Source organism: Grammomys surdaster, unplaced genomic scaffold, assembly GCF_004785775.1.
Source record: "Grammomys surdaster isolate TR1022 unplaced genomic scaffold, NIH_TR_1.0 581, whole genome shotgun sequence".
NCBI lineage: Eukaryota > Metazoa > Chordata > Mammalia > Rodentia > Muridae > Grammomys > Grammomys surdaster.
The window spans coordinates 90,007-114,307 of NW_021605000.1; the positions used below are offsets into that span (position 1 = coordinate 90,007).

Sequence of the window (24,301 nt, forward strand, 5' to 3'; positions counted from 1 at the left end):
TGTTCATTCACTGCATTCAACGTGGCTTTATGGCAGCATTGGGCAAATATTTAGGCAGGGTTATGCTTGACCCATGGCAAAATAGTTAGGGGCATGCTTGTCCTTACCTTCTCTTTACTCTAAAGATCTTTGTTAACTGAAAAGGTTCAATCAAGAAGTCTGTGTCAGGCTGATGAGTTGGCTTAGTGGTTAAAAGCACTGGCTGCTCTATCAGATGTCCTGAGTTCAATTCCCAGCACCCACATGGTGGTGCTCGTATAAAGGGATCTGATTCTCTTTTGGCATGTAGGTGCATATGCAGACAGAGCACTCCTGCATTAAAAAAAAACTATGAATAATAATAAAAAGAAGTTTGTGTTCTGAGCACAGTAGGCTCTCGAGAAGGGTGTTTCAATGGAAGAAGCAACTTTCCTACAGTAAGAACCATGGGAAAACTTGTCAATTTAACAGCCAGGTGGGGAAAAAAGGGAACTCTATGCCTGTCTTTTTTTCCTTCAGGGTGACACTGGATGTCAAAACCAAATGAAACAAAGTATACTGTTGTACTAAAAATGCCTTTAGGCTGGGGTGTTTAATCTGTGTCTGAGTTTGTACTTGTCTAGGGTTTTGGATATACTGATCCTCTGTCTTATCAGATTGCCTTCTCTTCCTATTAACTTCTACAAAGTGTAGTTAGCAGTGGTTATGTAGAAATCTTTTAAGAGATTTTCAGGTCTTTCTTTTCCTCAAGCTTTACTTACTGGCTTCACATGGAAATTGCAATGGGAGAGGAGGGAGCAAAAATTGGGACCTTTTATTTATTTTAAGGCTTCAAAGCTAGGATGAAGCAAAGGCCCCAGAGCATCTACCCTCTTTCCTATAATGTCAGGGTTACTCTCTAGTGTGAGGCCCACTTGACAGACGCTTTCCCAAGGCATGTTCCTAAGGCCTCAATAAAACATACTTGAAATATACAAAGAGTTGAAGAATCACAGGCTATAAATTGTCCTTTCCTAATATTTCTTTCTGGAATGAATTCAAGTGATATCAGATAAAAGCTAGCGAGTTGATGGAGCTTTAAACCTCACACTAAACCTAAACGGATGAGAGCCATTTTACTATTTCTGGGACTTTCTGATACTGTGGCATCAAGCATATTGCACTTCTTCAGATTTCTTTTGGGTATTTTGACACAGCACACAATAAAATTTAGGCAATTAAGTTTTAAAGCATAAACAAAGTCTCTCATATCTGTCAGTTGCGATGTCTGGCGCCCGTATGAACCCGCTGATGCTGAATTAGATTTGTACTCTGGGTGAAGGCTTTCCCACATATACGGCATCCATAGGGCTTTTCTCCTGTGTGAATCCTCTGGTGTTGGATAAGGCATGTTCTCTGGCTAAAATCTTTGTTACAGTGACTACACTTATAGGGTCTCTCTCCAGTGTGAGTTCTTCGATGTTGATTAAGCGATGAGGAGTAGATAAAGGCTTTCCCACAGTGGTGACATTTGTAGGGTTTCTCTCCAGTGTGGACCCGCTGATGCTGAGTCAGATTTGCACCTTGTCTGTATGCTTTCCCACAGGTATTACATTTGAAGGGCTTTTCTCCATTGTGAATCCTCTGGTGCTGAGTGAGGTGCACACTCTGGCTGAAGGCCTTCCCACACACGCTACATTTGTATGGTTTCTCTCCCGTGTGTGTTCTATGATGCTGGGTAAGGTTGGCGCTTTGGCTGAAGGCTTTCCCACACACGTTGCATATATAGGATTTCTCTCCAGTGTGGGTGGTCTGATGTTGGATGAGGGTTGAGGAGTGGGCAAAGGCCTTCCCACATTCAGTGCATTTGTAGCACTTCTCTCCAGAATGGATTCGCTGATGCCGAATGAGGTAAGTGCTCTGGCTGAACACTTTCCAACACTCGGTGCACTTATACGGCTTTTTCCCAGTATGAATTTTTTGATGTTGGAGAAGGTGTGTGCTCTGACTGAAAGTTTTTCCACATTCATTGCATATATAAGGTTTTTCTCCGGTATGAACTCTCTGATGATTAATCAGTGATGAACTATGGCTGAAGGTTTTACTGCACTCCAGACATTTGTATGGTTTCTCTCCAGTGTGTGTCCTTTGATGGATGGTGAGGTGTGCGCGCTGACTGAAGTCTTTTCCACAGTCCTCACACTTGTAGGGTTTTTCTCCAGTATGAATCCTCTGGTGTATGGTGAGGTGTGCACGCTGACTGAAGGCCTTTCCACACTGGTGGCACTCGTATGGTTTTTCTCCAGTGTGCATTCTCTGATGTGCAATGAGGGATGAGAGATGCTTAAATTCTTTACCACATTCTTCACATTCATACGACTTCTCTTTGGCATGGCTATCTCGATGTGCCAGGAGGGATGGGTATTTTCTAAATTTTTTCCCACAGACATTACACGAATAAGGCTTATCTCCAGGAAGTATTTTCCCATGCACGACAGGAACAGATGAAATATTATTGAACGTTGGCTTGCTTTCATTATACAGAGAAGTTTTATCATCTGATTGGATATCAAACTGGTTTGATACAATTAGGTTTGTGTGCGTTTCAAAATTATCTCTATATATATCACATTTACTAAGAAATTCTTCTGTAGGTTCTTCTTGTGAAAGCTCTGACTTCAAAGTGAAGTCTCCTTCATCTATAAGAATCTCCCTGAAGGCACACACTGGCTGCCTCTCTAAGCTGTCATCATCGTCATAGGATTCTTCTAATTTTACAGTTTGGGTTCCATTCTGTTTGAGTTTAGGAAGATCCTTTAATGGAATATGTGCTTGATCTTTAGTTTCCCATTCTGAAATCATAATAAAAAGATATTAAAAGTCTCACTCTGTTTAAAAAAGAAAAAAATATATGGATAAAATAATATCTAAAGATTATAGTTCTGATAACTAAATTTTATGGTTCTTAAATTTTAGGAAAGGAAAATAAATGCTTAGAAAAGGCGGAGATACATCCCTGAAAATGGAGAGGCCCTTTCCTAGCCAGCATGGTATTCTGTACCCAGGGGAGACAGGTGACAGTGTTAGGAGAAACTTAGGGTACATGGAGTAATTTATATATACGATGCTCTCATAAAGTAGGCATGCTGCTTTATTATTTTCTCTTCCAATCTATACCTGCAATACCAAATAAATAATAATAAAAATAAAATAATAATAATTTTGTTTTCTTTTTGAGTTAGTGTCTCTCTATGCAGCTTTGGTTGTCCTGGAACTCACTCTGTAGACCTGGCTGGCCCTGAACTCAGAGGGTTCCATTTGTCTCAGCTTTCCAAGCCCTGGGATTATAGGTGTGTGCCCCTACACCAAGCTATCATATAATATTCTTAAAGTAATCTCATGGAGTGGTTCTACTCTCAGTTATCCAGCAGCCTTAAGCCACGGTTCTTGAATCCAGTGTCTCTGGACTAGCAGTGTAAATTCACTATCGAAGTGAGTTGGAATTACTGGGTCCCACCTAAACTTACTTAAGAGAGTTTCACAGTGAAGCTGAATGATTTGCTTTACAAAGCACTGAAAGTTCCTCAGTAAAATGGGAGGACAAGCAACCCTGAAGACTAAAAAGAACCCTCTCTCCAAAAAAGAGAGTTCAAAATACCTCCTCTTGGTATTTAGCTTCAAATGATCTGGCCCTTTACCTTTCTATATATCCTTTATACCTCATATTCGGTTTAAGTTAAAGCTGAAAGTACGTCCAGTCTGTAGACGACATGCTAACCTCAGACTGTCTGTTCCTATGGTGTTTTCTACCTGTTGAAGGAGATGCTTGTGGTTCACCTTGTGTCCTGCACAGCACTCCTTCCTATAATCTAAATGGAGAGGGGCATGAGTGAAAGAGTAACTTGTCTTCCTCAACAGCCATGGCCAAAATTATCAGCACTCTAAAACCTCCAACTCACACAGCCATAGACCTTGGTCTTTATGGTCACTTTACAACTGTGTGTTTCTTACAGTTTCAACTTAGATGTAAACTCTGGAAATAGGTTATAGCTTCTTCACATTTCCTTCAGAAAATAGCCCAAGACTCTGGATTTTGTGGCCAGTCAAATGAGCTTGGAAAAAAGATAATAAGTTGTTGACACAAAATATAAACAAAGAAATCTAACCCAAGACCTGGCTGTGAGGCACTCAAGTATGCATTTATTGATACCCGCTGCTGCCACATTTCCAATACGATAATTTAAATCAAATTTTATATTACACCCCTGTGAAGCCAGGTGGGAAATATGTAACTTAAAAGTCTTGATTACATAACATGATGAATAATTTTTAATATAGAAGAAGGTACTGGATGGTTCAGACATCAAATGCAGGTCAAGGTATAATCACGGTACAAGTCTGTTAATTCCACAGGACAGCATGTGGCCACTGAAGATGAAACTGGTGCTTGTATGAGTCAGGGTCCAGGTAGAGCAGGGCATGCAGGGCACAGCGGTGGCTCATGAAATAAGGGAGGCCGAGGGAAAGCTGTACAGGGCACAGAGGGTGAACAAAGGCAGGTGTGAAACAGCACATGGAGGGATGGAGAACTGATCTCTGTAAAGACATCCCACATGTATCTCACACACAAATACTGAGGTCCCAAAATGACTGAGGGGAGGAGCTGCATATTCAATTTGCTTCCTTTTGTTTTTTTTGTTTTTTTTGTTTTTTTTGTTTTTTTTTTTTGAGACAGGGTTTCTCTGTGTAGCCCTGGCTGTCCTGGAACTCACTCTGTAGACCAGGCTGGCCTCGAACTCTCAAACTCAGAGATCCACCTGCCTCTGCCTCCCAAGTGCTGGGATTAAAGGCGTGCGCCACCACCGCCCGGCCAAAAGGTGTGTGCCACCACTGCCCTCAATTTGCTTCCTTACACTGCTCGAATTTACAAACCATTTTCATTACTTTTATTTGAATACAAAAATCACAGTTGACAGCAGAACATGTCTAGGAGATGTCAAATGAGAACGTGCCATCATGACTGGCATGAAGACGAGGTGGGAGAGAACTCATTCTAATTTTCAATAAGTTGACTCTTACTTTTCTGCTATTTAGTGCTAGAAGTGTAGTTGTATTGACTTTTAATAGAGGAAAAATTTAAAAGATAACTCTCAAATTAGGATGTTATCCTTCCCCTAGAGAACAAAACGAGAGTGGGTTCAACACGTATGTATATAAACAAAGAGAACCAGCGGGTCCTAGAAGCTCAGTTTAACTTCTGTGTAATCAGGCATCAGTATCTACATACACCTAGAAAGTACTCAGAAAACACACACACATGCATGCACACACACACACACACACACACATGCATGTGCACACACACACACACACAGATACACACAGACACAGACACACAGATAGACATACACATACACAGACACACATACACACATATACACACACAGAAACACACATAGATACACACACAGGCAGACATACACATATACACACACAGACAAACACAGATATACACAGGCACACACAGATACATACGCACACACACACACACAAACACACATAGATATACACACACATAGACACAAATAGATACACACAAACAGGAATACACACACACTCACACACACTTACACAGGCAGTGATTGAATCCAGGCCCTCATTCATTCTAGATATGTGCTCTACCACTGAATTACACCACAAATTATAATTAACAAACTCAAAGCAAAAGCCCACTGGTGTAGTATTATAATACAAACACATTTAAGGAAATCAGTCTATTAGAAATTCAGGAACTGGGACCACGAATCAAGGCTTAAGTATGTTTATATAACTATCCAGAATGGCTGCTTAGCAGTGCTATCTATTGGTTGATAAAGTCAAATAGTGGTCTAGCAGTTCCAATAAATATATCAGTGTTGATTCAGGTAAATAACAGAAGCCACAGCAGAGATGGTGTGATCTGAATTGAGCCTCCCAGAATGGCTAGGTCCTGTACAAACATCAACCATAGGCGTTCTAACAGGCTGGATAATTGGCTCAGGAGTTAAGAGCACTTGTTGCTCTTGCAGAGGTTCTTAGCACCCACATGATGGCTTACAACTACCCTTAACTGTTCCAATGGATCTGACACCATCCTTTGACTACACAGATACCAGAGACACACAGTACACATAAAGGTAGGCAAAACAGTCATACACATTAAAAAAAGTTTTGAGCCAAACAAATATGGCAGCACACACCTTTAATCCCAACACTTAGGAGGTGGAGACAGGTGAATTTCTGTGAGTTCAAGGACAGCCTGGTCTACAGAGTGAGTTCCAGGACAGCAAAGGCTACTGAGAAAAACCCTGTTTCAAAAAACAAAAACAAACCAAAAAAGTTATGACACAGTAATGTCCACTGAAGAACAAAACTATTATTTACAAAATACCCATGGTTTAGTTTCCTTCATATATTTACTTTTAGACAGGTCTCTCTATGTAGCCTTGGCAGGCCTGAACTAGCTACATGGATCAGGCTAACCTTGAACTCACAGAGGTCTGTCTGCCTCTGCCTCCCGAGTGCTGGAGTAAAGGGCTGTGCTATCACACCTGGCTCTATTCTAATGACAACCTTAATCAAAGGGTCACCTCTGAGCTGTCAAGACAGCAAAATCTTCAGCGTCTGCCAAACTCAGGTGAAAGCAGGAGGCGAGAGGACAGCCAGAGCTGAAGTGTCGTCTACGTGAGATGCCCACTCCATAGCCGAGGAGTTTAAGCAGCCACTCTAAGAGTGCAAGCAGTCCAGGGGCCTAGGACACAGCTGGGCCCAACAGAAAGGGAGCTGATGGGATCCCTTTGCAGAGGAGATTAGGCACTGGGTAAGGGCCCACAAGAAACAGAAAAAAGAAAGTGGCCTTTCCTGGTCTTTGTGCTTACGAAAATCTCTCACAAAACTGCAAACAGCCCCCTTACTTTACAGCCTGACCTGAGCCTCTAACTGGTCTAACCCCCTGCTCTGAAGTTCGTTCCAGTGGTTCGACTGGTAGATCTTCCAGAGACCTTCCTGACTCCAGCTGAGCCTTATTTCATTACTCCACGTGATTTTTCCAGTGTGCCATTAACTGCCCAAAGTCCTGCCAATTAAAAGCTATGATTATGGAAGAATTAGCTTCTCCAGTAGAACTCCTTAGACTAGGCGATGAACAGTGAACCTTTTAAACAAGTGAAGCCCACACAGAATTTTGTCAGTATTGTTTGAGTGTATTGAATATCCACTGTATTGGTGGATATTCAAGTTGTTGTCTTAAGTAATAACAGCTCGATGCAAGAGGAATACACAATGTCCTTTGTATAGAAAAGGAGATTTAAAAATATGCTAATTTATTATTACTTTTTTTTTTTTAATAAAAAGTAACACAAGGAAGGGAATCTAGAAACAAATGAATAGCTATTTGCAGGGACTAGAAAACATTAGAGCTTGTATTTCTTTGTATAGTTCTAATTTCTGAACTATGCTAGTGTTTTTATATACCCAAATTTATAAAGTAAAAAAGCAAGAATATATTCCATAGCAGGATATAGTATAAGGATAAAGTGAAAAAGACTTCAGTGTGATAGTAAGCTTTCTAACAGTCTGCCACTGATAGCAGCACTGACGTACAATAATTCTAAAACTGTCTGTGGCGTATATAACAGAGCAAAGGAGTAAACGTGCTGAGGTGTGAACCAGCTTAGGTACTGTTTAAGATAAAAAATACAAAACAGGATGGGAATATTTATGTGTTCTCATTATATCATTTGAATTAGATTTATTAGTATGAATGAACTCATGACTTCCAAAAGAACAGGAAGGCTGCCAGGAGTGGTGGTACATGCCTTTAATCCCAGCACTCAGGAGACGAAAGCAGGTGGATCTCTGAGTTCGAGGCCAGTCTGATCTACACAGTGAGTTCCAGGACAGCCACAGTTACACAGAGAAACCCTGCCTTGAAAAACACCAATACCACCAGCACCGCCCTGGAAAGCTACCTCCTTACATATTTCCCATTGCTACTCATTAATCATGGGTGGAAACAATGATACTTAGAAAGTGCCTGGCAGACTCACTGCGCAGAGATCTTGATTTCCAAGATTACTCTTCATTAAAATGAGTTAGGGCTCTGGGAGACATTCTAAGTCTATGGTAAGCACAAGTGAGCATAAAGACTGTTCTGTGTCAGAAGCAGGACACACTCAGAGACTAGTGGGTCTGAAGGCCCCAGTATAGAAATTTGGGACAACTGAATATCAAAAACAAAAACAAAAAATAAACCCAAGAGAAACTAACAACAATGACAAAACCCAAGAATTAACAGACTAATAATACTTTGAATTTTTTTTAATACTTTGAATTTTTAAAAACTTGTTTAGTCAATAATGGTTCACACATAGAAACTCGATAGAAAGAAAGTGAGGCAGACTTTACACAAGAATGCTATTTATCACACAGAAGAAGTGACTGAGTTAGGAAATCACTCTTATGCATCCAGCCCAACACAGGGAATGCAATAGTCCTGTGGCCCCGGGGATCAAACTTCACAAATTTTTACAGGGAAAAAACCCCACACCCTTAACCCACACACTACATTCACTAACCTGATCATCACCAAAGACAACAACGGTTAATAAGGTATAACACTGACTTTGAAATACTGTGAGCAAAGATGTTTACTGTGAGACCAGGTATGGTGGTACACACTCTTAATCCCAGCATTTGGGAGGCAGAGGGTGGGACAGGTGGATCTCTGAGCTGCAGGCCAGCCAGGTTTATATAGTGAATTTGAGGCCAGGTAAAACTACATGGTGAGACTGTCTAAAACAACCAACAACAACAACAAAAAAAAACCAGTTAAATCACCAACCAACAGTTTAAATTAAATCTATTTGTGAGGAAAGGGAGGAATTGGGATCACTTTGTAAACAAGACTATCTTGGATCCATATTTTTATCATAAAAATTATGATCATAAAAGGCTTTTATTATCATAAAAGACTAAAAAAAGGGAAAAGAAAAAAGGTCTATGCATAATGGAAGCCAATATGGAGATTTCTCAAGAAAGAAAACAGTATATTACATGACCCAGGTTACCACTCCCGAGCAGACACCCACAGGAGCCTGCGTCCTGGTCGTCTTCGCTCGCTGCTCTTCCTCTCACAGTAGTGAGGAAAAGGAGTCAGCCTAGATGCTCACTCACACATGAATGGGTCATGATGATGGAATTCCATCAGTCTGTAGGGAGATGGATGGATCTGGAAGACATACTAAGTGGGGTAACCTCGGCTCAGAGAGGCAGACTCTTCTGGTAGAGCTTTCTTTCATGCATGGCTCCTAGCTTCTAATTGTGTTTTCCTTTTCATTTATTAGGAAATTAATTGTGTGTATACATGCACGTGTGATGTGTGTGTGGGTATGCGTGCCACAGCCATGCGTGTGGAGGTCAGAGGGCAATTTTGTGGAGTCTGTTACCTCCTATCTTTAGGGCTCCTAGGGTCAGGTTGCCAGGCATGTGTGGAAAGCAGTTTTACCCACCATGCTATTCTGCTGGCCCCTTAGCTTCTAGTTGTTAAACATGCGTCACATGTAGATGTGATGGGGAGGAGGGGAGAGTCACAGACCAGTGAGGTGTGAAAGGGAAGCAGGGTGCACAGAGGGCAGAGAGAGCACAGTGGAGAGAGGAGAGGCAGGGTAAGGGATGAGAGCCACCAAAGCCAAGTGTGTGGGGAAGCACTGAAGGACGACTGGTCCTCTGTAAGCTGAACAACCAACCAGCCAGCCAGCCAGCCAGCCAGCTAGAAAGAAGGGACTGCAGGAACCAGCCAGTAAGGGAAAGGAGCCTGGGGATAGTTTTACATTAGAAGGGATTAGAGGCAGGAGCTAGCAGGTGGATGAGAGCTGGGACTGGAAAAAATATTTGAGAGGGCTTCCTTGAGATGCTCAAATGAGCAGTAAGAACTCATGACTCCAGATGGATTGGTGTTCCATGTATTAAACTTCTGACTGTTGTACAGGTTTGTAATCTTTCAAAACCAAGTTACCGTGAAGGAGATTGAGAGAGGGAGAATAAAAAAAAGAGAAAAAGAATGAAACATCTCTTTACACACTTGTTTTTTGTTTTGAGACGGGGTTTCTCTGTGTAGCCTTGGCTGTGCTGGAACTCACTCTGTAGACTAGGCTAGGCTCGAATTCACGAACTCTGAGATTCACCTGCCTCTGCCTTCCAGTGGTAGGAGCACTTTTAAAAGAAGGTTTTTTTCAGACAGGGTTCAGCTAGGATGGCTCTGGACTCGACATCTTCTTGCTTAGATTTGTGAGTGCTGGAATTATGGGTGTATGCCACCACACCCAACTTCAACGTGTTTCAAGATGTGATGCTTTGTGAAAAAACACTATCCTTTTTATTCCTTTTCACTGCTGGGGATCAAGCTCAGGTCCCTGTGCATTCTGGGAGGTGCTCCTCAGTGTGCTATATGCCTGGTCTTGAATAGATTTTTATCCTGACTTTATATGAAAAACCCATTTCCTGTAAAGAAGCACAATGCTAGGGACACATGTCTGTAGGATCAGACCAGGTTCTTATTCTGCAAATATAAACCATTATTTAAAAACCCAGGTTTTGGGCTGGAGATCAGTAAGTAAGCTGTCCAAGGTTTAGACGGACTTCTGCTTATCCTGCAGCTCTGACAGTAGTGGACATGGGCATAATTAATAGCCACCGTTTCTGGGGAGACAGAAGGACCGAGTGTTGTGTACAGTGTGACACTTTGTCTATAGACGATGGGGACTGTTGGTCAATAGAGTAAAAGAAACTAAAACCCCACGGGAGTCTGAAGTGTTTCTGTGACTGTCTGTACTTGCTTTCTGTGATGGCTGATCTTGGTTGTCAACTTGACGACACCTGGAATCAACTAAAACCCACCCAGCCATACATGCCTGGGAGGGAGGGAGGGAGGGATCTCTCTCTCTCTCTCTCTCTCTCTCTCTCTCTCTCTCTCTCCTTCCTTCCTTCCTTCCTTCCTTCCTTCCTTCCTTCCTGTTTTTTTGGATTGGGCCATTTGAAGTGAGAAGACCCACCCTAGATCTGAGCTACACCTTCTGGTAGCAGCCTACATAAAAGGACAACGAAGAAGGGAACTTTTGCTTTTTGCCCGCTTGCCCCTCTCTCTCTGACAAGCTTACCTATCTTGATGCTGAGGCAGTTCTCTGCTGATTAGAATCCAACTCTTCAGGATTCCAATATACACCCAAGACAACAGCGCTCTAGAAATTCTCTGCAACTATAACACCATATTGGGATGCTAAGACATCCAGTGTCATGGACTGAACAACTACTGGATTTTTGTGGCTTTTCTGTAAGGAGACAGCCATTGTTGGACTACTCAGACCACAGCCTCTAAGCCACTCTAATAAATCCTATATATATAATACACACACACAGACACACACACTCCACACATATACATACACACACCACACACACCACACACTCACACCACAAATACACACCAAACCACACACATACACACCACACATACACCACACATACACACACACATACCACATATATACACTACAAACACACACACACCTACATATACCACACCACACATACACACACACACACCACACACACACACCACATATACATACACCACACATACACACACCACAGACACACACAGACACACACACACACACACACACACACACACACACACACACACACACACTATTAAACCAGTCAGCTCTGTTCCCTTAGAGAACCCTGACTAATACACACTTAGATATTAAGGGAGGGGGAATGGCACAGTAAACCCTAGATATGTTCGTTCTTAGAGTTGGAATCTAGGGATCTTTGAGAGTAAAATGTGCAGACACTGAAAAAGGCACACAAAAGCTCAGCGACCTTTCCTGAAGACTTCCCACAGGTCGGCAATGCCGACAGCTCTGTGTCCTGGACCAGCTGGATGCCCTTACGGAGTCACCTTGCCAAGCTTAGAGACCAAGGGTCAACACACTGAGGACACAGATTCTTAAGTGTCAAGTCATGTGCTGGCTTTTCTTCTCACCTGGACTAGGGCCTTCTACAATTTCTTGTATCACCATCCACGGCTCTTCTAAGATGGGGATCACGGTCGGCCTGTACACGGTCAGTCCTGAACAGAGGAACAGAAGGAGTTCGTCCTGAGACAAGGAGCTAGATTTCTGTGTGGGTCTCTGTGGGGAGGCAATGGCTCGTGGGTGTGACCTAATAGGAGTGCTAGGTGTGAGGCAGCACCCAGTGGTGGTACAGTACTGCTGGGCACCGTGCTGCGCACTGGCCCACCCAGCAGGCCTTTCTTTTGGGGAGCAGTAGACATGACCATTTTTGTGCCTGAAGGAGACTTCTCACCTCTAGACTGTGTTTTCAGTCTGGTCCTCCAGGAGCCTAACCTAATGTTTAGTAAGGAGGGGCAGGAACACACTGTGTCAAGCCTGTGGGGAGAGGAGGTGTGGATCTTACCTAGAGAAACCATGTTCCAATAGTTCTGTAAAGTCACAGTCTTATACAATTCCTTCTGAACAGGGCGCATCAGCTCCCAGTCCTCTTGGGTAATGTCCACAGCCACGTCTTTGAATGTCACTGACTCCTAAAATATCAAACATAACTTAGCTCGACTGAAGAACTATGGAGGGCAGAGACAGTGGTGACACTGTCTGTGTGCCTGTGCTGGTGGAGGTCACAGAATCTAAGTCTCATCCTGCCGGGTGTGGTGGCCCACACTGTAACACCAGTATTCAACAGGTTGGGGTAGGGGAGCCCAAGTTTCAAGCCAGCCTGAGCTACACGGTGAGACCTTGTCTTAAACAACTAACCACCAACCAACCAACCAACCAACCAACCAACCAACCAACCAACCAAAGTCCAAAAACCCTTGTCCAGTGTATGGCTGACTCCACAGTATCCTTCAAAGGTCCTTAAAGGAACATTTTAAAATAAGGTAGAATGTATTGTTTTCAGCTGATACTAGCACGTGCATTTAGTGGGTCTATCTTAAAGGGCTGGGGCATAGCTCAGTGGTAGAGCACTTGACATGTGGTGTGTGTGTGTGTGTGTGTGTGTGAGAGAGAGAGAGAGAGAGAGAGAGAGAGAGAGAGAGAGAGAGAAAGAGAAAGAGAGAAGCAGAGAGAGACACAGGCAGAGACAGACATAGACAGACAGACAGACAGACACACACGCACGTGCACAAACACACACACAGAGGAGGGGGATCATGCCTATGTCATGACGTTTACATAGGTCAGAAGGCAGGCTTAAGTGTCAGCTAGCCATTTCCTTCTATCTTCTTTGAGAGAGGGTCTCTTGTTTGCTAGCTAGCCTGTGAACTTCCAGGAATTCTCCTGCCTCTGCTTCCAATCTTGGTCACAGGAGCTCTGGGTTTATGGATGTACACTATCACATGTAGCCTCGTGTGGGTTCTGGGGATCCAAACTCAGGTCCTCATGCTTATGTGGCAAGCATTCTGCCTACGAAGCCATCTCTCAACTGCAGGGGCAAGGCTGAGAACTAGATGACAGAGGTGACTTAGCCTTAAGAATAAATTCAGCAAGCTATAATTAAAAATCCATGTGCTGTACAGCGAAAGAGTCCACTCTTTATATTCCTGCTCTTTTTTTTTCCTATCTGTTGAACTGCTGCATTTGTGGATACACTTACTGGAAAGGTTACTGTGTCACTTTTTGTTCTTGTCAAAAAGAAAATGTTTTAAAGACAAGGTCTCACTATGTAGTCCTGCCTGGCCTGGAACTCACTGTGTAGAGCAGGCTTGCTTCTCGAACTCACAGAGATCTGCCCGCTTCTGGTTCCCCAGTGCTGGGACTAAAGCCATGCACCACCAGGCTCTTCATTACCCTGGCATGCTCCCTTTTTCAGTTGTAACTTTAAAAAACATTACATATTTTTGAGTCAAGGTCTTAGTGTGTAGCCTGTGCTGGCCTTGACCTCACGACACTACCTCCTTAGCCTGCCCAGCCAAATAAGAGTAGAGAGTAGAATAATATTAAGTTTATAATTTAGGGAGATGACAGTTTTGCAATTATTCAAGTTTTTTTATGTCCCATAAAATGACAAAGGATGATTAAAGTGCTGTAAAGTCCATACTATGCTTAGTTCTACATATCTTAAGATTCTGAGTGTGTGTGCATGTATGATACTAGCTAAATAATCTTTTATTTTGTTTTATCACATGGTCTCTACATGGGACATATTTTTGTTATGTTATTTTCTACAGCAGTCCACTTCTAAATTTCTAACACATTTTCCCTTGATTTTCTCATTTTCTATGTTTATATCATCTATAAAGAAATAATGGGGCTCAGTGGTTAAGAGCACTGACTGATCTTCAAGAGGTCATGAGTTCAATTCCCAGCAACCACACAGTGGCTCACAGCCATCTGCAATGGGGTCTGACACCCTCTTCTGGTGTTTCTGAAGACAACTACAGTGTACTCATATACATAAAATAAATAAATTTTTTTAAAAAAAAGGAAAAAAAAGAAATAACAATTTGGGTACCAGAGGCTTTCCAACTTCTGGAGAGATCTATATCTGTATCTATGTATCTTCCCAGTAAATCCTCCTTGTAATGTTGCTTGAGTTGTTATCCCCTAAAACAAGAGACTACTGAACCGTAGATCACAGAATATATGACCTTTGCTTCTTAATGGAGAAAAATATTAGCAACACTACTATAATCCAGGACAACCAGGTATCTTATATTTAGTGTCTACAATCTAAAAGGCAAAGTCTACTTTTTGGCATTGAATAACTTAGGCCAGGGGTGGTTAAGAATCTTGTCTCAAACCACAGATTCAATAGCAGAGTCAAGAACTCAAACCCAGACCCATCTGGTTGTGGGCCAGTCTCTTAGCCTTCACACAACACTGCTGACTGAAGTCACAGTGGGGAGGACAAGGGAGGTGCATGTGCTTACTGAGAGAAACTGAGGCCTAGGATTTGGACGGGGATTTTGAGGACTTATCAGCTATAGGCCCAGGACAAAATGCCTTCATACACTAAGAAGCAACTTTAAAACCACAAAAGAAAAGTCAAACTCACTTTGGTCACCAAGTCATTGAGCCACCCTGTCTGGAAAGCATGCTTGGGGTCTTCCTCTGGGATTTCTTGGGGAAGGGCAGAATTCTGAGGAGCTGGGGGAGACAAGGATGATTAGTCTGTTTGCATGGCCTAGGACACATTTTACCAGACATCTATACGTCCTTAATGCAAGAAGGCGAAAGATACTGAAAACTTCTCGAATACTTCAGTGTCCGAGAAGAGACCAATGACTTGGCCTATCCTATCAATGCAGGCTTCAAAACCAAGCCTGCCTTGGCATTATATGCAGAGAAGCCATGCTTCCCCACTATTTTTGTCTGTTTTGGTGATGCTGGGATTGAACCCTGAACTATGTACATGCAAGGCAAGCACTGCCAGGCTACAGACATCCTCTGCTCTCTAAATGTCTGATACAAAGTTGTGAGTTGTCTCAAGACATCAGTGTTCTTCGGCTACTTTCTCCTGTTTTGGAAGTATATATCTGTAAAACCCCACCCATAATGCTAATGGATTATTAGCACAATGGTGCAGACCTCTGTAAGTCACAGTGGTCCCAAGCGCTCTGAAAGGGGACAATGACGCAGGATGGACCTCATATTAAAGTTCATTACAGGCTGGCCTTTATTCTCCCCAGTTTCATTGAAGAGGGGGGCTGTTCTCAGAGGTGCTAGGTGTCGTCTCTAACCACCCAGGGATTCTACCCCTCTCTGGGGCACAATTCTCACCTTCTTCTTCTAGAATCTCAGTCAAATCCTCCACCAAAGCCACCACTTCCTCACTGCTCTCTGGGTACTGAGAATTTACCCAAGTCCTGACCTCCCCAGGCAGGATGCTCAGAAACTGCTCCAGCACCAGCAACTCCAGAATTTGTTCCTTGGAATGAACCTCAGGTCTCAGCCACTTCAGGCAGAGCTCTCGGAGCTGACACAATGCTTTCCGAGGACCTGCCACATCTGGGTATGGAAAATTTCTAAAATTCTTTCGACAGGTTTCAGTGTCATGCAAGAGTCTTGAGGTGAGTGTTTGCTTCTCAGCACCACAGGGTCCATTCTGACTCTTGTCTGGCTTCCACATTAGAAGGACTTGTGAGCGTGAAGAATTTGCCATCTTCTTTCTTGAGGCTAACATTGCTACAGACAGGAGAACCTATCTGACAGTATCCTTTACTTTTCCAGAATTGAGCCAACTGTTTGAAGTCTCATGTGACAGTCACAACAATTTTCCCCCCAAGGGCTGCTGGGGCCAGGTCCAGAATGGAACCACGATAAAGTTAGTACCTTGTAACAAATTCTGAGTCCAAAACTCACAAGGATGAGCAAGACCCTGAAACACAAGAATTGTCTTAGTTAGGGTTACTATGGCTGAGACAAAACATCTTGACCAAAAGCAACTTGGGAGGAAAGGGTTTATTCAGCTTATGCTTCCACATTACTATTCATCATCAAAGGAAGTCAGGACAGGAGCTCTAACAGGATAGGAACCTGGAGGCAGGAGCTGGTGCAGAGGTCATGGAACAATGCTGCTTCCTGGCTTGTTCTCCATGGCTTGCTCAGCTTGCTTTCCTATAGAACCTAGGACCACTAGCTCAATGACAGCCCCACCCACAATGGGCTGGGCCCTCCCATATCAATTGTTAATTAAGAAGATGCTCTACAGTCTTGCCTACAGTTCAGTCATATAGAGGCATTTCCTCAACTGAGGTTTCCTCTGCTGAGATGATTACAGCGTGTGTCCAGCTGACATAAAATGAGCCCGCACAACTGATCTCCTGTCAGTCTGACACACAAGCGCATCACTGTTAAGCCACAACCTGTCCTTTCTGGTTCACCTCCAAGATCACACATTAATATCGACATCACAATATAAAACATTTTCAAACTTAAAAAGTCCCACAGGTGTTACAAAATCAAACACTTATTTATTTTAGTCTTTTTAAAAATCCCAAGTCTCTTAACTGTGGGCTCCTATAAAATAAAAGATAAGTTATTTTCTTATTTCAAGAGGAAAGAACTAGGGCATAGTCATAATCAAATCAAATCAAAACCAAACTCTAACTGTGGGTATAACTCAATGTCCAATGTCTGATGGAATCCATTCACAATCTTCTGGGCTCCTCTAGAAGGCTTGGGTGACTTCTCTGGCTCCAATCTCTGCAGAACACACAGCTTGTACTGTAGGCTCCAGCTGGATTCACACCACTGCTGCTGCTGTCCTTGGTGATCACCCCAGGGTACTGGCATCTCCAAAATGCTGGGGGTCTCTTGATGAAACTGGACTGCATTTTCACCAATACCTTCTGTGCTGGCTAGTCTTATGTTAACTTGACACACAAACTAGAGTTATCTCAAAGGAGGGAACCTCTATTGAGAAAATGCCTCTATAGGATCCAGGTATAGGGCATTTTCTTAATTAGTGATTGATGGGGGAGGGCCCAGTTCATTGCGAGTGGTTCCATCCCTGGGCTGGTCATCTTGGGTTCTATAAAAAAGCAGGCTGAAAAATCCATGAGAAGTAATCCAGAAAGCGGCATCTCTCCATGGCCTCTGCATCAGCTCCTACCTCCAGGTTGCTTCTCTGTTTGAATTCCTGTCCTGACTTCCTTTTATGATGAACACCAACATGGAAGTGTCTAAGCCAAATAAACCCTTTCCTCCTCAACTTGCCTTTTGGTTGTGGTGTTTTATCTCAGCAATAGAAACGCTAACTAAGACAGCCTCTTCTGGGATTTCTTCAGGGATCCCAGCCCTGCCACACAGTGCTAAGTCTCAGATGTCTCCACTACTCTTTCACGCCATTAAAACCAGCACCATCTGAGTGACTCTTACCCTGCTAAGCTTGGCAGCCAGAATGAGGCATAATCTTGTCTATCTCTGAAATACAGCTTCTTGTGCTGACCCGGAGGAAACACTTCACCTCAGTGACACAGGTCTCTTCTTAGTCATAGCTGATTATTCAGTTCCAGATGACCAGACACCAAAGATTCTTCACACCAAAGGCCAAGTGTGCTTTTCTCTCCTGCTCCTAACAGTTTTCTCTTCCAAGCTCCTACAGAGCAGCTCACTCAGTGCTCAACACTCAACGACTTTTCTAGCCTAAAGTTCCACTGTCCTTCTACAGTCCTCCCAAAACAACACGGTCAGGTACGTGACAGCAATACCCGACTTCTGGTTCCAATTTCTGTCCCAGTTAGGGTTACTACTGCTGTAACGAAACACCTTGACCAAAAATCAATCTGGGGAGGAAAGGGTTTATTCGGCTTATGCTTACACATCACTGTTCATCATCAAAGGAAGTCAGGACAGGAACTCAGCAGGGCAGGAACCTGGAGGCAGGATGCAGCTCAGTCTTATAGAGGCATTTCCTCTATAAGATGACCATAGCTTGTGTCAAGGTGACATAAAACTATCCAGCACAAGAATGGACCATCAGCTCAAGAATTTTTGGTGCTCTCTCTCCTCATACATACAGAAGCAGACTCCTCAGAGTGCAGGATAAACACACAGGATTTACTCTGGTCTTCCTTTCCTCTGTCCTTGGACTTAGAATCCTTGAGGGGGACAGAGACACACACACACACAGAGAATGTGTGTTTATTGATGGTGGTGTTAGAAGCAATAATTTAAGGAATCATGAGCAGAATGGTTAATTTCTAACTTGTTAAAACCTTGCAGAAAGAAATGTTTCACTATCTTAGTCACTAATAGTCCTGATGTTCTCAGCAACAGAGAAAATCTGTGATTATTGGGACAGACTGGAGGTTTCCAAACAACCTCATGGGGTGGGGCCAAGGCGATCTATTTATCTGCCTCAGAGCAGAGAAGACAAGCCTGCTTCATCAAGTGTAAATCGAAAACACGATGCCCCCCCAAGCCAACCTCACAACTATCCCGACACGGAGAAGAACCCACACGTACTTGTTTGGGGCTCCAACTCCCAGCCTAGCTCATTAATAGTCATGCATGCCCCAGGAGATGGGCCCGCCTTGCCTTCAACCGCCTCCCCTTCCCAGACTGCCCCGGGCCGGCCTCCCCGTGGACATTCGCGCTCGGACATCAGTACCTGTCACTCGGGCCCTGTCGGCGCAGCCCGAGCAACAATGGCGGCGGTGTGGCGGGTGTCTCCGTGGCAGGTTCGACCTAGAGCTGTACTAGGGGCTCAGCTTCACTGCTTCCCTCCCTGGGAGGAGCCGGGAGCCGCCAGGACACGTTTGTCCCCAGAGGCCCCGGCCAGAATCCCCAGCTCCCGGGTTTCGCAGCGACCTCGCCTCGGCGCCACTGCGCATGTGCTAGTGGAGAACGCTGCGCGTCCGTAGAGCCAATGGGAAGCCGAACTCGAGCCTTCCCAGCTTGAGGCCCAGGCACTGGACCTGTCTCTATGGCAACCTCCTCCACCCATCACCACGACTTGCTTGTTAGCTACAAGGTTTTGACCGGAACTTTAAAGTTTCTCTGGGTAGAGACAGGCCTGGCAGAAGACTTCGGGGCTGTAGCAGCAGTAGCTGGGAAAGCGTTTGGAGGGTAAAGCTGGATTCTACAACGCAGAGATAGACAGGCATCAAGCATGTGGCTTGCAGGGAGGAAAACTCACAGTGCTCTAAGTGGACTGTAGTGCATAAATTTTTAGTGGCTCTGATTGTCACCTCTAGAATCCGACACCGAGACCTTCAGATTCAACTAAAAAAAAAAAAAAAATCCCTGTCTTTAGCATTTCTCTCAGCTCCTTCTGTTCTGTGGATTCTTTGGTTTGGTCTTTTGATGGCATCCAGGACTTCTTGGGGATCGTAATACTCATTTTAAAAAGTCCTTCTTGAATTTAGATACAGTAGTCAATCTTGTCTCCCATTTTTTATATTGTTTTCTTCTGTCTGGCTGAGTTCATTGGTGATGTTTCTATTGTTTTTCTGTTCGACTCACTGAGTTTTTAATTTTCAGCATTTCTGTGTGGGCTCCCTCCCTCCTCGAAATACCGATTTCTTTCCCTACTCATGTTCACGAAAGCAAAATGCAGAGAACTACTGATTATAGGAAACCCAGCCCCTGTGGATTCACCTACAACACAACACCTGAGTCCAGGGCTCAGGGAACACTGCAGCAAGAGATGGTGGAAAGACGGATGGAGTCAGAGACCAGGAAATCTGGGTGAGGCAAAGAAGCTTCACACGACATCTCAACAACCTTGCTGCTTAAACAAGGCCTGAAACAAGGACAGCACCAACAGACATGCATAGAAAGAAGAAATTTTACCGGTCCTTACCTTTGACAAGAAAACCACAGACAACTAGGGAATGCTTAGGGAAGAATTAGTCTTACCCAGGGATGAACCCCTTTAATTGGTCATCAAATACCAAGCGGTTAACCTTGGAATCATACACATACAAGCAACACTAAAAGAACTCAGCGGGATTTACACACACACACACACACACACACACACACACACACACACACAAAATGTAACAATAACAAAGAAAAGGAGGCCATGTATTTGGAAGGGAGTGGGGAGTGGAATGGGAGGGGTTGGAGTGAGGACAGAAAGGGGGGAAATGATCTAACTATATTTTAATTTAAAACCTCACATGGCTGTAGATGTGTGGGTTTATACCTGCATTCTCTGTTCTAGTACATGGGCCTACCTGTCTGGTGCTCTGTAATACTCTGATGTTTTTGTTATGGCTCTGTAGTATAGCTTATAATCAGATACTATAATACTGCTAGGATTTTTCTTACTGTCCAGGGTGATTTTAGCTGTACAGCTACTTTTATGTTTTCACATGATTTTTTTTTTTTTTTTAAAGACGGGGTCTCACCATGTAGCTCTGGATATCCTGGAACTTGCTGTGTAGACCAAACTGGCCTTGGACTCATAGAGATTCCCTTGCTTCTGATTTGAGATTAAAGGTGTATACCAACACACCTGATACTCTATATGAATTTTAAGACTGCCTTTTCTATTTTTTGTGAAGCATGGTCCTGGAGTTTTGATGGGTGTTGCTTTAAGTCTGTAGATTGGTTTTGTTAGGACGGTCATTTTTACAGTATTAATTCTTTCAACTCATGAATTTGGGAGTTCTTTCCAGTGTCTTTCTCAATTCCCTTCTGTGGCATTTTAAAGCTTGCTCTGTGGAGACCTTTCACTTCCTTGGTTAAGTTTGTTCCAAGGTCCTTTATTGTTTTTGAGACTACTGTGAGTAGAGTTGCTTCTCTGATTTCTTTCTCTGTATGTTTAGCATTGCTATGCATTAAGGCTTCTGATTTTGTATGTATTTTTATATGTCCTGTCACTTTACAAAAAATGTTGGTCAACTCTTGACAGTCTCCCGGTGGAGTCTCTAGAGTCTTTTACATATAGAATAGTACCATCTGTAAGTAAGGATACTTTGATTTCTTCCTTTCCTATTTGTACCCTTTCTATGTTTTCTCATGTCTTGCTCTCTTGGGCTTTAAGGACCATTTTGAACAGAAATGGAAACTGTAGACACCCTTGCTTTGTTCTCGGCTTAGTGGAAATGCTTCCAGCTTTTCTGCCTGTAGAATTGTCATGAATAGACTTTATTATGTTTAGATACGTTCCTTCCATTCTCAATGTCTCCAGTTTTTTTCAAATGATGAAAGGATGTTAGAGTTTGTCAGAGACCTTTTCTGCATCTGTTGAGATGATTGTGTGACTTTTATCTTTGAGTCTGTGTATGTTATTTATTATAGTTATTGATTAATTGGATCATCCCTGCATCTCAGAAATGAAGCTGAGTTGATTGTGGTGAACGCTCTTTTTGATGTGTTCTTGAATTCAGTTTTTATTTTATTGAGAAAGTTTTACATCTCTGCTCATCAGGGGAGATTGGCTTGTAATTTTCTTTTTACTGTGCTTTTATCTGCCTTTGGTATCAAGATAATACTGGTTTCATAAAAAGAGTTTGAAAGCAGTCCTTCCCTTTCCATTTCATGGGACAATTTGAGAAGTGCTGGTGTTAGTTCTTAAGAGTGTAGTGGAATTTTGCAGTGACTCTGTCTGGGCCTAGACTTTCTTTACATTTCTTTATTTTGTGTGTGTGTGTTGTGTGTGTGTTTATATAATATGTGTATATATATATATATATATATATATATATATATATATATGCTGTATGTGTGTATAGTGTATATATGACATATGTGTATGGTGTATATGTTTATGGTGTGTGCATGTGTGTGTACAGGGTATGTGTTTGTGGTGTGTTTGTATAGGGTATGTATGTATGTTTGGTTTATGTGTGTATATGGTATATGTATATAGTATGTGTGTATGTATATATGCTGTATGTGTGTGTATGGTGTATGTATGTGTATGGTATATGTGTATGTGTGCATGATGTGTGTATGGCATATGTGTGTGTATATGGTGTATATATTTATGATGTGTGCATGTATGTGTACAGTGAATGTGTTTATGGTGTGTGTATAGTATATGTGTGTATGTATGGTGTATATGTGATGAAACTTGGACTTTTGAAGAGTGTTGGACTTGCTAAGGATGATGGGGACTTTTGATGACTACATTTTCCATTGTGAGATGGACATGAGCCTATGGGGACAAGGGTAGAAGGTTACCATTTAAATAACATTGTTTGAATGTCTAGTTGACAAGGGATGGACAGACATGGAGTGATTAATATTGTCAACATGACAGAATCTAGTCTCACCTAGAAGACAAGCTTCTAGCCCAGGTCTCTGAGGAATTATTTCGAATAGGTTAATCAGGGTGGGAAGACCCACTTCAACTGCGAGTGGCACCCTTTCATGGGCTGGGGTCCCTGGCCTCCCACTGCAGATGGAGTATGAGCAGCTGCTTCAACCTTCAGTCACCACGATGGACTGTGTCTCACACTGTGAGCCCAAATAAAACTGTCCATAAACTGTTTTTTTTTGTTAGATATTTTATCACAGCAACAAGAAGGGTATCCATGACAGTCTATGTTCAAATTTAGTGAACATTACAGAGATACAGTGTGATCATTTACCTGTCTGAAGACATTTGATAGTTTGTGTGATGACTATAATTACATCAATATGCTTTGATATGTTTTATTATTGTTTTCATTTTACACTCAGAGTCTTGGATAAAATAAAATGTTTCCACCAAAATTTATCTACGTTTAGTGTTTGTAATTTAGGCTCAAGTCCTCGGCCAAGCAGTCTCAAACAATTTCTTTTTCTCCCTCTTTCTGTCTCTCGTGGATCTGTGTGGTGTGTGTCTATGCTTGTGAATATTTTCATGTGTGTGTATGTGTGTGTGTGTGTGTGCATGCACGCACGCATGCTCTGGAGGTCAATACTGGGTGTCTTTCCTCTATTGCTCTGAACCTTAATTTTTTGATAGAGTCTCCCACCGAACATGGAACTTACTGATTGGCTAAGCTGGCAGGCCATGAGCCCCAAGGATCTACCTGTCTCTGGTCTCTACAGCTGAGGTCACAGGTGTTCACTTCTGTGCTTGACTTTTGTATTCTTGGGTGAGAACCTGCCTTTAATAGCTGAGCCATCTCTCTAGTCCTGTGCTTGACTTTTAAGTGGGTTCTGGGGCTCCAAATGCAACTCCTCATGCTTGCACAGTGGGTATTTTACCTATTGAGCCATCTCCCCAGGGCCCAGCATTTTGTTAGAGTGAATAATGAATAAATAAAACATTTGCAGGTAAGTGGAACTAAGACAGAATCTAGTCATCAAGGAGATACTGCAGGGCCTTTGATGTCCAGGTGCTACATGTGTGCTACAGGTGGGGGGCCTGTTATGGGGAGGTGCACCCCATGCCTTTGATACTATCATCTGCAATTCAGCTTCTCCAGCTGTAAAAGGAAAGTGTCACATTGGAAGCTTATTCTTGAGGTGCCTTGAATTCTTCAGTGTGTCTGGGGTCTTTCAGCTCATAAGATAGGAGGTCCACAAAGCCTTCCTTTAGTTAGGTGGGTATTCAACCTGGAAGGAGAAATGTTGGGAAAGGAATCAATGGGCTCAGCCAAGAAGCATCCCATGAGTCATGGAGACAAGTAAAAAATCAGTAGGGGATTCAATAGCTGTAAAACAGAGTGCGGAGCTGTTAGCAAGGCAGTGTAGGAAGTGGTAAGAATGGCAAGAAGATGGAAGCTTCCAATAACACGTGGGAGCTTGAACCCCTGAGCTACCGTAAGATCTGGTCTGATGGAGCTAGTGACTTTGAAAGCCACAATAACATCGGGATATACACATCTTATTCC

The 24,301-nt window shown here is 42.9% G+C and overlaps 1 protein-coding gene across 1 annotated transcript; it reads right to left on the minus strand.

The window, feature by feature from the left end:
* Positions 1–484: 484 nt before the first annotated feature.
* Positions 485–16,200, minus strand: Znf287 (zinc finger protein 287). The gene is made up of 5 exons (XM_028781941.1): positions 15,798–16,200; positions 15,073–15,164; positions 12,478–12,604; positions 12,044–12,130; positions 485–2,810 (listed from the first exon to the last, which is right to left on the minus strand). The coding sequence occupies exons 1-5, from the start codon at positions 16,198–16,200 to the stop codon at positions 1,234–1,236; spliced, it is 2,286 nt and encodes a 761-aa protein (XP_028637774.1). The 3' UTR covers positions 485–1,233.
* Positions 16,201–24,301: the final 8,101 nt, after the last annotated feature.